Consider the following 16,207-nt stretch of genomic DNA (forward strand, 5'->3'; position numbering starts at 1 on the left):
GCTTATACATGTACAGTACATTTCATAACTCTGGAAATAGTCATAATATCATGCTGGATAATCATGTATTTTCATATTCGTTAATAAATCATAACATACATAAACATGTGTTATAACTCGTAATACTGAAAATAAACCCAGGATGAATAGCTAACTAATGTCATGTATTACCCCCCATAACGGGTTGTGCAGCCCGAAGGCGGGACCCGACAATGGCTGGCCGACCACTGTCGAATCAAATATGTCTGTAAGTACGATGGGCCCGCCACACCCTGGTCCGAACTGCCAGGTGGACGTCTACACTCTACTGAAAGCCACATCGACTATCCATCTCCCATCCCCTCATAGGACCGTTAGTTCTAATACGGCCTCGTGCCAAATATGATTTATCCATAGCTACGGTACCGAGCTCCTGGTCTGAACTAAACTAACATCCTGGTTGTGATAACATATAATACATGATCATACATAACATTATTACGGCCTCGTGCCGAAAACATAGATACGGCCTTGCGCCAAAATCATACGTATGGCCTCGTGCCAAAATCATAGTAAATATGGCCTCGCGCCAATAATATCAATATAACCTCGTGCCGATAGCATAAATACATGGCCTCGTGCCAAAATCATATAAATACGGCCTCGTGCCGATAACATAAATATGGCCTCGTGTCAAATACATTTCAGGTATTTACATTTGAAAATAACTCATTTATCATATATATTCGTCAACTCAATAAATATAACCCATCTTTCCAAAATACCTGAAAATGTATTTTACTCGTAAAAGCATTCATATCATATCTCATTTTACGTAAACTAATATTCATGCCACACATACTTTATTAAAAAAATCATACTTCATATTTTAAAATCATGATTTTCAGACATCTCATACATACATATACTTTTTAAGCATCATAGCAGTATTTTCCCACTACGCCTCTACACCAAGAACCTAAACTAAGGAACCAGTAGTCTCGGTCTATTTTTACCAGAGATGGGATTGTGAGTTTAGTTATGCGAGAGAAAGGTATCAGCACTCCCTTATGCACCCGTTCTACGAACAGTATCTAATTAATTATGAATTATCCCTTAATTGAATTTAATGGTCTTTAATTAACTCCTTTTAATAAAATGAACAAAAGAATAAAAGAATTTAAAAGGGAAATGCAAATTAAAGTAGTATTTAGGAATGTCTAATAATTCCTCCAAACGAGGGAATCTTGTTAGATAAACTCCCTTCAGAGTTAATACAGATGAGGTTTGAAATACTTTTTTACCTTTTTAAAAATCATTCGGATGCATCTAGACAAAAATCGGGAAAAGTGTTCAACTTTGAGCAAAAGAGTCTTTGAAATATCTCCAAATTTTTCCAAAATTTATAAAACTTTTCTAAGATTTTTCCAAGTATTTCACAAAAAAAATTTTAGGATTTTTGAAAACATTTCCTCATTTATTTTGGCTCAAAACAATTCAAAAATAGTTTTCTTATTTTTTCTAAATTTTAAAATATTTTTCTTGATTTCTCTCTAATTTTTCCCCATTTTTAAAATTGAAAATCAAATTAAAATTAAAATTAAATAAAAAATAATAAAAAAATTATTTAGAAAAATTGGATAGATTGAATTGATCTGGACCGGGTTTGACTCGATCGGACTTGGTGGGCCATGTGTACACCCAAAGTGGCGACGTACATGTGGCGCCCTTTATTTATTTTATTTATTTTAAAATTTATTGTAACAGGATGACGTTAACATGACGTCAATGATTTTAATTCTCATTTAGTGTTGTCTTTTGAATGGGAAATGTTTGTATTAAATATATAGAAAGTTTTTAAAGAAATTTTCTTTTGAGCGTATTATTTCTATCAAGTTCTATTATAATAATCCGAACTCTAAGATTAAAGTTATAAAAACTTTATAATTACCTGAAATAACAAAACTTAATAGCTTTAAAAGTATCGTACAAATATAAAAAGATAAGAAAAAAAATACAATAGCACACTGCATCAAAATATTTAAAATTTATATTTAAATTTTATATAAATTTAGATAAAATAAAATATGAAATTATATTAAATTTCTTCCTTATTTACATAAATATAATTTTTAGTACTCGTCAGGATTATTTCAAAGTAGTTTTCACGTGCCCCAGCCAAATGCACGCGTGGCATGCATTATTATTTTGTTTGGTATGTGTCAGGATAAGTTTTGAGAGTTTGTCAGTAGTCCCCACTCAAATGAATGCATGCCTCACCCAACTCACCTATTCATAAATTAATCCATGAATTACGTTCAAATCACACATCGCTTCTGTCCTTTTTTGTTGGCCCCACTCACATGCAAAATTTAACAATCACGTGGGAATATATATATATATATATATATATATATACATATATGTTTTTTGGGGTGAAAGTATAGGTGTCGTTTCCGATTCAAAAAGAAAGTATACGTAATCTATCCATCGAAGAATGTCGTCAAATAACAACCCAGTTTACATTGAATTCGAGCTGGAGATCCCCGACGAGATCCCCGACGGCGACTGGGAAGCTTACCGGGATTTAATCGACCGCATACGCGAGGCGGTGGCGGTGAGGACGGTGCAGTCCATTCCCGTGCTTGCTAACGAAGAACGGACGCCCTCTACATGGATCGACATCAATTTGCGACTAGCAAATGATTCACGTGGTTCTTCTGTCTGGTTCAGGACGCGAGCCGACAACCTCTACCTCGTTGGCTACCGCCTCCACAACCAGCAGCAGTGGTTCGAGTTTTCCGACGAAAACGGAAAAGCTCAGAACCTAATCGACAGATCCACAAACCTAGGCTTCAGCGGCAGCTACGGCTCCTTGATGAACAGGCGCGCCGGTAACTGGGAATGGGAAGACGTGATGGTGGGTCTGTTTCCCCTACGCCGGGCCATAGAAAATATCTATAACACAGAGCGCCGGGACAGGGCGCGGTCGCTGCAAGTCGTGATTTTGATGATCAATGAAGCGATTAGACTCAATAATATACGGAACTTCTTCACTGAGAATACCTACGAGATCGCATTCCCTAGTGAGTTTGTTAATCATGTGCACGGCTGGGGAAACATCTCTGAGCGGGTGCGAGACGTCGACGAGAATGCTGATCCCAACATGGAATTAAACATTCCTGAAAATAGTATGGGCATTCAAACTCTTGCGCAGGCAATTGTTCTACTTGGCATCATAAAGGATAGTGCCCTCGGTGGAAAACGTATGCTTCTCAGTTCTGTAGTACACAGGAGTACTACTCCGCAAGGACAACAACTGGTGGAGCTGTTCTCAGTCACCCTCAACGGTACCAGCGGTGAGATCTACCTATACGGCACCATCACCGTCACCGATGGGTTGCTTTCCCAGTACATTTACAATCGGAACAGGAACAATCCTGAAGCCATTTATGCTAATGACACTCTTTTGTTGAGCGGTCCGCCTCGATCCATCTCAGCCCTAGACAGCTTCACTATCGATGTGGATCTCTTAGCTTCCAACGACGAAATCAGCTACGGGCAAGGCTCGTGGAATGTTTACTTGACGGCCACAAATGAGTACGACAAGCCCTTATCGACGGATATTGAAGGCAGGAATGGTTCCGTGAGATTGAGCTACATAGTTTTCAGTAATGCTGTGCAAGCCACTGTGGAAGTCACGCTAGTAAATGCGGATGGAAAAAATACTGCTGATGTTTTTGGAATAATTACAGCTCGCAGTGACAAAGTTTCCAATGAAAGTATGCTCTTTTGGAAGACGTCGAATGAGAACAATTTACAAGTAAGCCTTAATCGGCCCGTTTCCTTATTGAGATCTGCAGTAGCCGTGCCGCTAGATTCCTCGCTCAGAATTAGGGCTCAATTACTTGATCGTGATAGACAGTCTAATTCTAATAAAGAGATTGCTCATGATACTGTAGCGTTTCCTCCTTCTCTCTCAGGTACACTTACCAGAAATATTTCTGGGAGGCACGGGCAAGTCCAAGTAAAAGTTACCTGGAAAAATATTTAATTTAGTGCTTAAATCTTGTGTGTAGGGCTTTAGTAAGCCCGTTAAATAAATTCGATAGTATTGAAGGTGGTTATTTTAGATCTCTCTGTTTTTGGTATCTTCTCTGTATCATTAGCAATGAGCCTACATTGTAAGACTTGGTGGAAATAAAAATAGATTAATTAATTAAACTTGATGTATATTTATTCTCTTTCGCTCCAGTATCTAAAAAAAATTTTAAATTGAGAGTTGTCTCTATAGGATTGATGTAACTATATAAATAGATTATAATAAATGTGCTATATTATGGATTTATGTACTAGGTTAGTTTTAAGTGAAGCTTCTGAATACTAGCAACTGGAATAAAAAATTATTAAAGTGTTTGTTTATTCACTTCTTTCCACCTAGTTCGTATCCTCTATTTCCAACGAAGTAGTATTAAAGCTATAATATTTCAAGTTCATTTCATCATTGTTTCCTTCTAACCAAAGATAATTTTGTCCAGGTTAACTTTAAGCCCTAAATTTGAGTTTGTTCGTGTACATTTTTTATAAATACTTTTTGAACTTTAACTTGCAATAGGGCGTGCTCTCTTTCTCATTCTTGTGATTTTTCAAAGTAAAAAGGATAATAAGAAATACCCCGATTCATATTATTTATTGGCCTAAAAAATCTTACATGTTCATTTATTTAAGGCCAATTAGTAACTAAGAGACCATGAAATTTTATACAAAAAATCACAGGATTATGTTTGGGTTTGGATTATTTGACCGTGTGAAATTCTAATTTAAGTTCAAAGCAACAATTAATTTGTTTGCTTGATTTTTTTTTTTTTTAAATTCCACCTTATCCTTGAGCTCACAATCATTTTGAAAAATTCAAATTCAAATTTTGAACCTAAAATTTGCAAACCCATGAATTTAATTCAATATTCATATCCCTTATCTAGTTGAGGTAATCGATTTTGAAAATTTTGAAAACGTATTTTTTTAGTTTGGAACTGATTATCTTAATTGACAACTTGAAATTATGGGCCAAAAATAGTTTTAATTGACCTTATTTATTACAAAAATAATAATTAGAACCCGAATCAGATGTCGACACGAGGCAAGGTCCGAAATAAAACCCAGATTTGAGCCCGAGTGCAAACCCCTAATAATGCCCATGCCCAATTCCATATCCATGCGCTAGCCCAAGCCCACGTTCATCTTGATTTCTTTCACCAACAAAAAAAAAGAGGTAACCAGCCTCAATTTTTGGATTACAAGAAAATCTGCAAAAGTCTCCTTTTCAAATTGATCTTCCAATTAAACAAGGGCAGCCGCTCTGTCAATCAAAGCGCCTCACTTGCCAACCAATCCTTAGCCGAATCTTTTCCGACAAGGTGGTGCTGAATCTTTTCCGACAAGGCATCACCACCGCCAATCTACCCAATCAGATAGCCGGCGATGGCACCTCATCTCCCTCGCAGAGGAGGACCCCGGGAGAGAACGGATCCAAAAGCAGAGACCTCAAAGGAGCATCCACACCACTTCCACAAGGAGGGCGAAGGCATAACAAAAAAACCTCAGCAGACTCGTAGTTTTTGTTTCTCCTCTTCAAAAATTTTAGGGTGAAATCTAGTAACACTATGAAGTTTTTTAAAAATAGCATTTCATCTTTATGTTTTTAAAAATTAACAAAATTTTAAATTTTGTGACAAGATGAAAAAATAAATAAAATATTAATGTTTTTTTATTCACTTGTAAAAACTAAGAAAATGTTAGATAAATGGAGAAAAAATACTTTAATACATATATACAAAAAGAGAAGAGATATTCAAAATTATAATAACTATCGTGGAAATAAATTTATGAATCATACGATGAAACTATTAGAAAAGATAGTTGAACAAAGATTAAGGTTAGAAATGAAAGTTTCAAAAAATCAATTTGGTTTTATGCCTGAGAGATCTACCACAGAAGTTATTTTTCTTTTAAGAAAATTAATGGAAAAATTTAAGAAAAAGAAGAGGGACTTGCATATGATATTTAATGACCTTGAGAAAGCATATGATAGGACTGATGGGTGGAGAGGTACACTCAGTCACTAGATGTGACTGAAACTCAGTGAGGATAAATTCAAGAACAATAAATTTCAATTAGAAACAATACAGAGGAAACAATTCTTTCTCTCACGCTCACTGGCTTTCCACTCTCAACACACCACATTTTACATTGCACACACACTCACCTATTTATAGCAATTACAGAAAACAAATAATCAACAATGGTAGGAATTTAAACTTCAACGGAGGTGGGCTGGTAGGTGGAGTAGGTTGCCTGCCAATCTCCAATGTCAACAGCAGTGGGCTGCTGGCCATCTCCAGATTCAGTCAAGGTTATTGTTTTCAACATCCCCCCTTAAACTTGACTCTCTTAACTTTGTCATTCCGAGCATTGTCTTTAGTCTTACAAAAATATCATGCCTAAGTGGTTTTGTGTAAATGTTAGTAATCTGATCATACGTTCTGCAAGATATCAATTCCACTTCTTTATTCTTGACATGCTCCTTGATAAAATGATACCGAGTATCAATATGTTTGCTTCTTTCATGGTAAACTGGATTTTTCGCAAGTGCAATCGCTGATCAGTTGTCGATGTAAACTTCTATGGGGTTATCTTGAAGAAATCCCAGATACTTCAGTACATTCCTAATCCATATACCATGACAAACAGTCGAGCTGGCAGCAACATACTCAGCTTCACATGATGACAACGTTACGATGGGTTGCTTCTTTGAAGACCATGTAAACGTTGTATCTCCCATGAAAAATGTGAATCCCTTCGTGCTTTTTCTTTCATCAAGATCTCTTCCCCAATCGTTATCTGAATAGCCGATAAGTTTGCAACCACCTCTTGATGAATAGAACATACCATCGGTGATGGTACCCTTGACATATCTGAGTATCCTTTTTGTTGCATTCAGGTGGGACTGGTCAGGAGTCTCCATGTACCTACTGACAAGTCCAACTCCATAGAGTATATCTGGTTTGGTGCATGTCAAATATCTCAAGCTTCCAACCAGACTCTTGAAATATGTGGGGTCAACATCTCCTTGCTCATTCTTTCTCAACTCCAATCCCGTTTCAATCGGAGTTGTTACAGGGTTGCATTTGTCCATCCCAAACTTCTTAAGTACCTCTTTTGCATAGTGGCTCTGGGAGATGAAGATTTTCTTATCGCTTTGCACGACTTCTATGCCAAGGAAGTGAGCCATCTGGCCAATATCCGTCATTTCGAATTCTTTGACCATGCTCCTTTTGAAAGCGGCAAACATCTTTGGATTGTTTCCGGTGAAGATCAGATCATCAACATATAGGCAAGCTATCAGCATGCTTCCATCTGTCTCGATCTTTATATATAGCGCATGCTCGTAGGGACACTTCTCAAATCCATTCTTCCGGAAGTAGTCATCAATCCTCATGTTCCACGCACGAGGTGCCTGCTTCAAGTCATAGAGTGCTTTCTTCAATTTGTACACTCTATCTTCTTTGCCCTTCTTTACATATCCAGGTGGTTGATCGATATAAATCTCTTCTTCCAGAAAACCGTTCAGAAATGCTGATTTCACGTCCAGCTGGTAAATCTTCCATCCATTTTGTGCTGAAAGTGAAATTAGTAATCTGATGGTTTCAAACCTGGCAATCAGGGCAAAGATTTCTCCATAATCAATCCCTTCTTTTTGCTTGTAGCCTTTGGCGACAAGTCTTACTTTGTATCTCTGATCTTCTCCTTGAGCATTCTTCTTGGTCTTGTAAACCCATTTCACACCAATGGTTTTGCGGCCCTTCGGGAGATTTGTCAACTCCCAAGTCTTGTTCTTCTTGATGGATTGAATCTCTTCATCCATCGCTTTTCTCCATTTTTCTTCTTCGTTAGTTTCCTCAAAGCTAACCGGGTCGTTGGTCAACAACAGACAATATAGAGTAACATACTCTTCTATTAGTTCTGTAATTTCATACAGGTCAGCTAGATTTCGAGCTCCTCTAGGTCTCATGTCTGAGATTTCACGCTCTATTGGTAATAGAGCTTCATTCCTTTGTGGTGAACCATGTGGAGGTGTCTGCAGCTCAGGAACTTGTGGCTCGATAGTCACTTCTCTTGTCTGTGTAGGTTCTTCTCCTTCAAATGTCAATTCTGCATCTTTGGAACATTCAACCTAGTCCCATTTCCAGGATTGATTTTCTTCAAAGATGACATCCCGACTGTGAAAGACTTTCTTGTTGATGGGATTGTAGATTCGATATTCCATGGTTCTATCACTGTATCCAACAAGGATACACTTCTCTCCTTTATCTTCCAGCTTTGTCCTTCTTGCTTCTAGGATCTTGGCGTAGGCTATGGAGCCAAACACCCTCAGATGACTCACACTGGGCTTGTGAGTACTCTAGGCTTCATATGGTGTCTTTGTGTCAAGGCTCTTCGTAGGACTTCGATTGAGCAGATAAACTGCATATAACACTGCTTCTGCCCAAAAACTCTTGGGCACATTTTTATCCTTTAACATGCTTCTAGCCATGTTAAGGATTGTGCGATTCTTCCTTTCGGCTACACCATTCAACTGGGGAGTGTATGATGGTGTGAACTGTTTCTGAATCCCTTGTTGTCTAAGGAATTCCAGGAAAGCTTTGTCTTTGTACTCTCCTCCTTGATCTGACCGGAGTGACTTGATGCGGAAGCCACTCTGTTTCTTTACAAAAGCTTTGAACTTTTTGAACTTATCGAACACCTCTGACTTCCTTTTTAGGAAGTAGACCCAGGTCTTCCTGCTGTAGTCGTCGATGAAGGTGAGAAAGTATCGATTTTGTCCATTCCAAAATGGTCTTAGTGGACCACACACGTCCGGGTGTATTAGCTGGAGCGGCATGGTTGATCTCCAATCGGCTTGCTTTCCAAAGCTGTTTCTGTGTTGCTTGCTCAAAATACAGCTTTCACATATCACATTTGGATGATGGATATTGGGTAAGCCCTTCACCATCTTCTTGCTTCCCAATTGTTTCAAACTTTCAAAGTTTAGATGCCTATACCTTAGATGTCATAGCCAGTCTTTGTCGCTAATGATAGCACTCAAACACCTTGGCGTATAATGTTGGATGGCGAGCAGAAACATTCGATTCTTTGCCATTTGAACTCGAGTAACAAGCTTTCCTCGAGCATCTATTATCACCATTTTCTTATCACTGAGGCTAATTCGATAGCCTCTCTCCACGAGCTGTCCAAGACTAAGTATATTAGTCTTCATAGCTTGCACATAATAGATGTTGGAGATGTAAGCATGATCTCCGGACTTTTGTTTGATCAAAACATCTCCTCTCCCTCGGATTGGGATTTTAGAATTATCGCCGGAAGAGATCTCCCCCGGAACTTTCTCATCAAGTTCAAAAAATAAGTTCTTTATGTCAGTCATATGGTTGTTGGCTCCAGAATCAAGGTACCAAACACTATGGTCCTGAGGAGTTGCATTGTGTGCCATCAGCATCAACGACTCTCCATCTGCATGATCAGTTTCGGCAAGGTTGGCCTCCTCGCTAACCTTTTCTTGTTGTCGCCCCCAACATTCATTGCTATAGTGTCCATACTTGTGACAATTGTAGCATTGAATGTTTTTTTTGTCTACATTCGAGCGATTATTGTATCCTCCTCTTCTTCCTTGTCCTCTGCCTCATGGGACATAGTTCTGTTGATTGTGTCCTTCTCTAGTGGGACCTCTTCTGCCTTTGCCACCTTCTTTAGAGTTAAAATTTCCAGAGTTTCTTCCACGAGATCCTCGGTCTCGTCCTTTTCCTTGTTATGACGTCCCCCCTTTGTCGTATCTATCTGTAGTGAGGGACAACTTCATTTGGAGAGCTTGCTCCAATGCTTTATCATTACTTCTTCTATTGACTTTTTGCCCATGGGCTTGGAGTGAGCCCACAAGTTCTTCTACAGACATTGTTTCCAAGTCTTTTGTTTCTTCTAGGGTCAGCTATATAATCATATTTTGGATCTAAAGATCGCAAAATTTTCTCACAAATTCTCTCGTCATTGAGAGTCTCTCCATTTCTTCTCATTTGATTTGATACTACCATTACTCGTGTATAGTAGTCTGCAATGGATTCAGTAGACTTCATTTTGAGAGATTCGAACTCACCTCGCAATGTCTGAAGACGAATCTTTTTTACTTTATCTGCACCTTTGTGTGTGTGATGGAGAGAGTCCTAGACTCATTTGAATGTCTTCGCAGAGGCGATGATTTCGAATGTGGCCTCATCAAGGCCTTGATAGATTATGGATTTTGCCTTGCAATCTTTCTTTCGATCGGCTCGCAAGGTCGTTCTTTGAGCATCCGACATATCTGCTTCGGCTTCTTTTGATGGGCTTTCTCTGTACCCATCTTCAACGATGTCCATGACATCCTGAGCACCTAGAAGGGCTCTCATTTGAATCGATCAGTTGTCATAATTCTCTCGGGTCAATTTTGGAATGACCGATTGGGTAGTACTGTTAGCCATCGAATTCAATATATAAAAACAAAAAGATGGGGGCTGATTTTGATAAATCTAATGCCACCAATAAATTCAGAAGATTGAAAAACCTTAGGAACCGGTTTTGGTTTGCAAAGAACCGGTCCAAAAATTATTGAACTGGCTACAGGAAATTCTGGTGAATTTTTAAACTAACCAGTTTAACTTAACGGCCGTTTAACGACGTTAATGATCCCGTTACACCACGTGGCGTGCGCCGCGTGTCCGCGTCTGGGAGGCGGGTCAAATCTCGAGTATGGATCTGGGTTTCTGGTCGTGGATCTGGGTCGCAAGTCGCCAATTGGGCGAAGAAGACGCGTGCAGGCGCGTGAGACGCGTGTCCCCGTCTGTCGGAGTCTTCGTCGGCGTGTGGGAAGAGCGCTGTCTTCGTGGGAGGCACGTGGAAGAACGTGTAGACTCTCGCGGTGTCCGTTTGAGACGTAGTTTCCACCGTTGGAATCGTCTCGAGTCGAATTGCACAATGGTAGGCTCAATTTGGGATTTGGAGCAACTTCAAAACTGAGAAGAAAATTGAATTTCTCCTCTGTTCACCTCTGTTTGGTGAATTCCAGCATACCTGGACGCTCTGATACCACTGATGGGTGGAGAGGTACACTCAGTCATTGGATGTGACTGAAACTCAGTGAGGATAAATTCAAGAACAATAAATTTCAATTAGAAACAATACAGAGGAAACAATTCTTTCTCTCACGCTCACTAGCTTTCCACTCTCAACACACCACATTTTACATTACACACACACTCACCTATTTATAGCAATTATAGAAAACAAATAATCAACAATGGTAGGAATTTAAACTTCAACGGAGGTGGGCTGGTAGGTGGAGTAGGTTGCCTGCCAATCTCCAATGTCAACAGCAGTGGACTGCCGGCCATCTCCAGATTCAGTCAAGGTTACTGTTTTCAACAAGGACACCTAAAGAAGTTCTATGGTGGATTTTAGAAGAAAAAAAAAGAGATGTAGTCGGTATATCGATGTCAGTAAGGATATGTACGATGGAGTAATGACCAGTGTAAGAACTATAAATAGAGAAACTAAAGAATTTTCAATCACCATAGGTGTACATCAAGGATCTGCTTTAAGTCCTTATCTTTTTACTTTAGTGATAGACCAATTGACTAAAGGTATTCAAAAGGAGATTACATGGTGTATGTTGTTTGCAAATGATATTGTATTATTTGACGAAACTAGGAACGGAGCAAAAGTTGTGTTAGAATTATGGAGAGAAACTTTGGAATCTAGAGACTTTAGGATAAATAGAAATAAGATAGAATATATGAAATGTAATTTCAGTAATGATAGGAGGAATTGAAACCTAAGGTGTAGTCCTAAAAGTGGGGGTGAATTGGGTTATTTAAAATTCTAGATAGTCTTTTTAATTATAAGTTCTTTATTTTTAATAATCTTTTAAAAACTTCTTATATTCTTGCTGATTAGGCAATCCACACAAACACTTACTTCAACTATTCAATCCGCAACCACAACATACACAACCAATTGAATAACTATTCAAGTCAAACAAACACCATACAAGTAATTAATATTAGCTTTGCAATATTCAGCAACCCTGTTTATGAATGTGCAAGTCCTGTAATTGGCCTTTGAACTAAAAATTAAAATAACATGCAACCTCTTTTTCAAAATCAGAATTTAAATAAACGTTCAACTAATAGGTCTTGGGTCGTTAACCAATCAACGTACTCTCTAACGGTTTCAGCAAAAAACTAATTAACCAACATATTCCCTTTCGGTTTCCACAAGCCCGAAAACAAATTAGGCTTTTGTTTATTTAACTTTCTATTTGTATTGTTTTTATGATTGAAAGAATTACAACATCCACGTAGTTTATATTTTGCTGAAATTTAAAGAGAGTAAAGGAAAGACAGTGACACCGCTGTTTTTACGAAGTTTGGCTTACCCTAGCCTACATCCTCACCTTAGATCAACCACCTAAGGATTTCACTATATCATGTTCCTTTCGGGTGGAATAAAAACCTTTACATTAACCAACCTCTTTTTCAGGAAGGGAAACCTCTCCAAGCAACAACCTATACTTGGTCCAACGATTCAACAATATCTTAAACCGTCAAAGATCTAGTAGATAAAAATGGATATCTGCGTACAAAAACACTTTCAAATATAGAACAAATTGTACAAGTTAAATCTCAAATCGTACTTTAAAATCAAAACTAAATAGAAAATATGAAGCTTAAGGTTTAGAAGTCACCAAAGTTTCTTTCTTATTTATATAAGAACTTTAGATGCAACTCAGAATTAGAACCCCTTTTTAATCCAACAAATTCGTAGAGTTTTCCCCCAACAAAGGTGTGATAAAAAATTAGTTTTAGAAGAGTTTTAGTATAGAAATCATGTATTGCTTGAATGTATTCTTCATTTTGTAAGAAAGGTATTTATAGACCTTTTTAAAGGAAAAGTTTCCTCATTTAACATGAAGCATTTAGAATCCCCTAAAGAGGTTTTTATGTAATTATCATCTTGATACTAGGAAACATCAAAGTGACCGAGGAGACATACTTCCTTATTTGGCATACGAATAAACTACTAGTAGAAAATAACCATATACTAATATTTACATGATGGAAATTCATCCCAAGTACACGAGACAAGTGATCACAAGCAAGCATAATGCTCTGAACAAAGCTTAACTCGTGACATAACGCCTACACTAGTAATATAATCGTATCTCTTAGGATACAATAGTTGGAACTTCAAATGCCATTTGAGATTTAAATTTAGATGACAGGTGAGAAAGAGCATGAAAGGAAAGAAGAAATACTTCTCATGCACTACGCGAGTCGTGTGGCGTGCACGGCGGCCAAACAAGTTGCTAATTTCTAATTTTTAATTAAGATTTTAATTTGTATTAATTTTATACATGCTAACCAAACAAGATGCTGATTTCTAATTTTTAGTTTCTGTTACTAATTTTTTGTTTTTGTTTTTGTTTTTTGTATTTTTTTTAATCTTGCTTTTTAAATTTCTTCAATATTTTTTGGAAAAGGAGTATACCTAGCTCTTTAAAAATAATATTCTTTGTATTAACATAATTTTATCAATTTCACTATTCTTTTCCATTGAATTTTACGAGATATGCTATAGCTTGCATGTAAGACCCCAACCCCGAAGCATCTAGGATATTTACTTTTACTATTGATTTACAGCGGAAGTAAATAAACTCAATTATTATTAAATCAGAGCGCTAATTATCCATATTACAATCCTTTATTTTAAAAGAAGAAAAATTACACAAACATAAATATCTGAAATCATACTAATATTTCTAATCAATCTTTATTTTTCTAATCCCCACCCACATGCTTGCTAAGCCTGATTTTTGACATGCCCCTTAGAGTTATCTGAAATAAAAATATGATTGGAGTGAGACGACGCTCAGTAAGTAAATAAGATTATTATTAGTGTATAGCCAAAATGAGTTTTTAAAAAAAAAATTGTAAAATAATATTTAATACTATAAATTCAAAACTGCTTTTAGAATAAATATAAATTTAAAAATTACTACATAAAACTTTTACCATCAATTACAATAGTAAAATTTTATAATCATATACTATAACTATTAAATTAAACTTTTAACTTTAAAACTATAAAAATATTTAATGATAAACATACATATACTTTTTCTTATACGTTTTTCTTAGATCGTCATTTAAGCACCAAAATAATCATTTTCATGTAAACTTATATTTTTCCTTCAAATCATCAGTAACTTTGTACATATAATTAAATATGTATAAACATATATTGTAAAAATCACCCTTAAACCTATTTGCCATAAGTCATGTTTACCCCCATGATTGGGTTGTGCGGTCTGAAGACTGAACTTAACTAATTGGCCGACCAAACTAAATCAATGTACATAAACTTTAAGTGAGATTTTCCTTATTAAGTTCTAGTCCGGAACCAGGTGTGCACTCAGGAGGAATCCACTAACATAAATAATCACTTTGTAAATAGTGTGGGTGTACTCTGATCCATTTAAACTTTAAGCTGCGGTACCGAGTATTTGTAACTTTAAACTTTCATTGCCATAAGGGGTTTTAAAATCATCTTATTTGTAACTTATGCAAATTTAAAATAATAGCGTGAAAATCTCATATTTACTTATATTTTCATAAATACATGCAAACGTAGAAATAAACTCATGCCACATAATTTTTGTGTTAAAAATATTTATTTATTGATTTTTGAATAGAAAGAAATGCTGAAAATTACCCGAGTGGATTAGAATATTTCTTAACCCAAAAATAAATGTAAGAATATTAAAATTAAAACTGGTATAATTAAATATGCATAAAAATAAACTTAGGGGAATTTTACGAAACTAAGTAACATAAACAAAATTTACTTACAAATAAACTCGAGTATAAATTTTAAATAAAAATCTAACATAATTTAATTTACTTACCTTCTTCTTTTACCTTGTGCTACGAATACAATAACTATCTCTAAGAAATAAGATCGGAAAGAGTGGGTGAGTGAGAACTTACTCAAAAATTCTCTCCACCACAAATTCTTTCACTCACTAATCCTTCTCTTCCTTGGAAAAATTGTTGTGAAAAATGAAGGTTGAGAGCTTCCTATTTATAGGAAAATTTTGGGGAAAAAATGGAATTTATAAAAGTGTTGGGAGATTGGTGAAATTATAATTTTTTTAAAATTAAAGAATGAGAAAGGGATGGGCAAAGTATGGGTTGAGTATGGGATGGGGATGGAGGCCATGTGGGAGTGCTTGCCACCATTCCCATTAAATAAATTTTTAATTAATTACTTACCTAGTTAATTAATCAATTAGTTAATTAATTATTTTATTATTTTATTATTTTTCTTAATCATTATTATCATTATTATTATTATTGTTATTACTTTTAAACTATTTTTTAGTATCCATTTATTTTATTATTTATTTTTAAATAAGAATTAAATTTGAATTTTGAAAACTCATGTGGGCCCCATACAACTTTGAAACTCAAATGGATCCTACATAACTCAAATAATCCTCATACGATTTTATGCGTCCTACATAGCTTCGAGACTCGTGTAAACCTCTACATGACTTCGGGACTCATGTGGGCCCCATACAGTCTTATGGGCCCCGTATAAGATACCTAAATTATTATTATTTTATCCTATATTTCTACAGATTATGTCAGTCAAAATATTATTTTATGTATTTATTTACGTATATAAACAGTATGTATCCTGTTTTATCCTATGAAATTCCATTTTAAATATTTTAGGGAACCTTGACAGACTAGGAAATAAAGCTCCGAGATAGAGGGGAGCTGGTACCCTGATAGTTAGGATAAGTGTTTTGCATTAGGGATGTGTTTGTGTAATCCCCTAGGGTATGTTGTTGATTTTGGAGATGTGTATAGATATGTGTATATATGGATGGATAGTTCTCTGGTATCTATATTCTGGATGATACGTAAATTTTGACTTCCGCTATTAGGTGTGCTTGTATGAGATAGTTTGATTACCCGGTACCCTATTTTGAGTAGAGTTAGGTTGATATTGTATCAGAGTTTGAGACGTGGCAGATGATTGACTTATTGACTATTGTTTATAAAAAAAAATGATATGAAAA

General features: G+C 36.2%; 1 protein-coding gene across 1 annotated transcript; it reads left to right on the forward strand.

The window, feature by feature from the left end:
• The first annotated feature begins 2,476 nt into the window (after positions 1–2,476).
• LOC131151497 (uncharacterized) lies at positions 2,477–4,033 on the forward strand. Its single transcript, XM_058102738.1, has one exon. It carries the CDS (start codon positions 2,477–2,479, stop codon positions 4,031–4,033), a length of 1,557 nt encoding a protein of 518 aa, XP_057958721.1.
• The last annotated feature ends 12,174 nt before the right edge of the window (positions 4,034–16,207 follow it).

Source organism: Malania oleifera, chromosome 3 (genome assembly GCF_029873635.1).
Source record: "Malania oleifera isolate guangnan ecotype guangnan chromosome 3, ASM2987363v1, whole genome shotgun sequence".
In the NCBI taxonomy this organism is placed as follows: Eukaryota; Viridiplantae; Streptophyta; class Magnoliopsida; order Santalales; family Ximeniaceae; genus Malania; species Malania oleifera.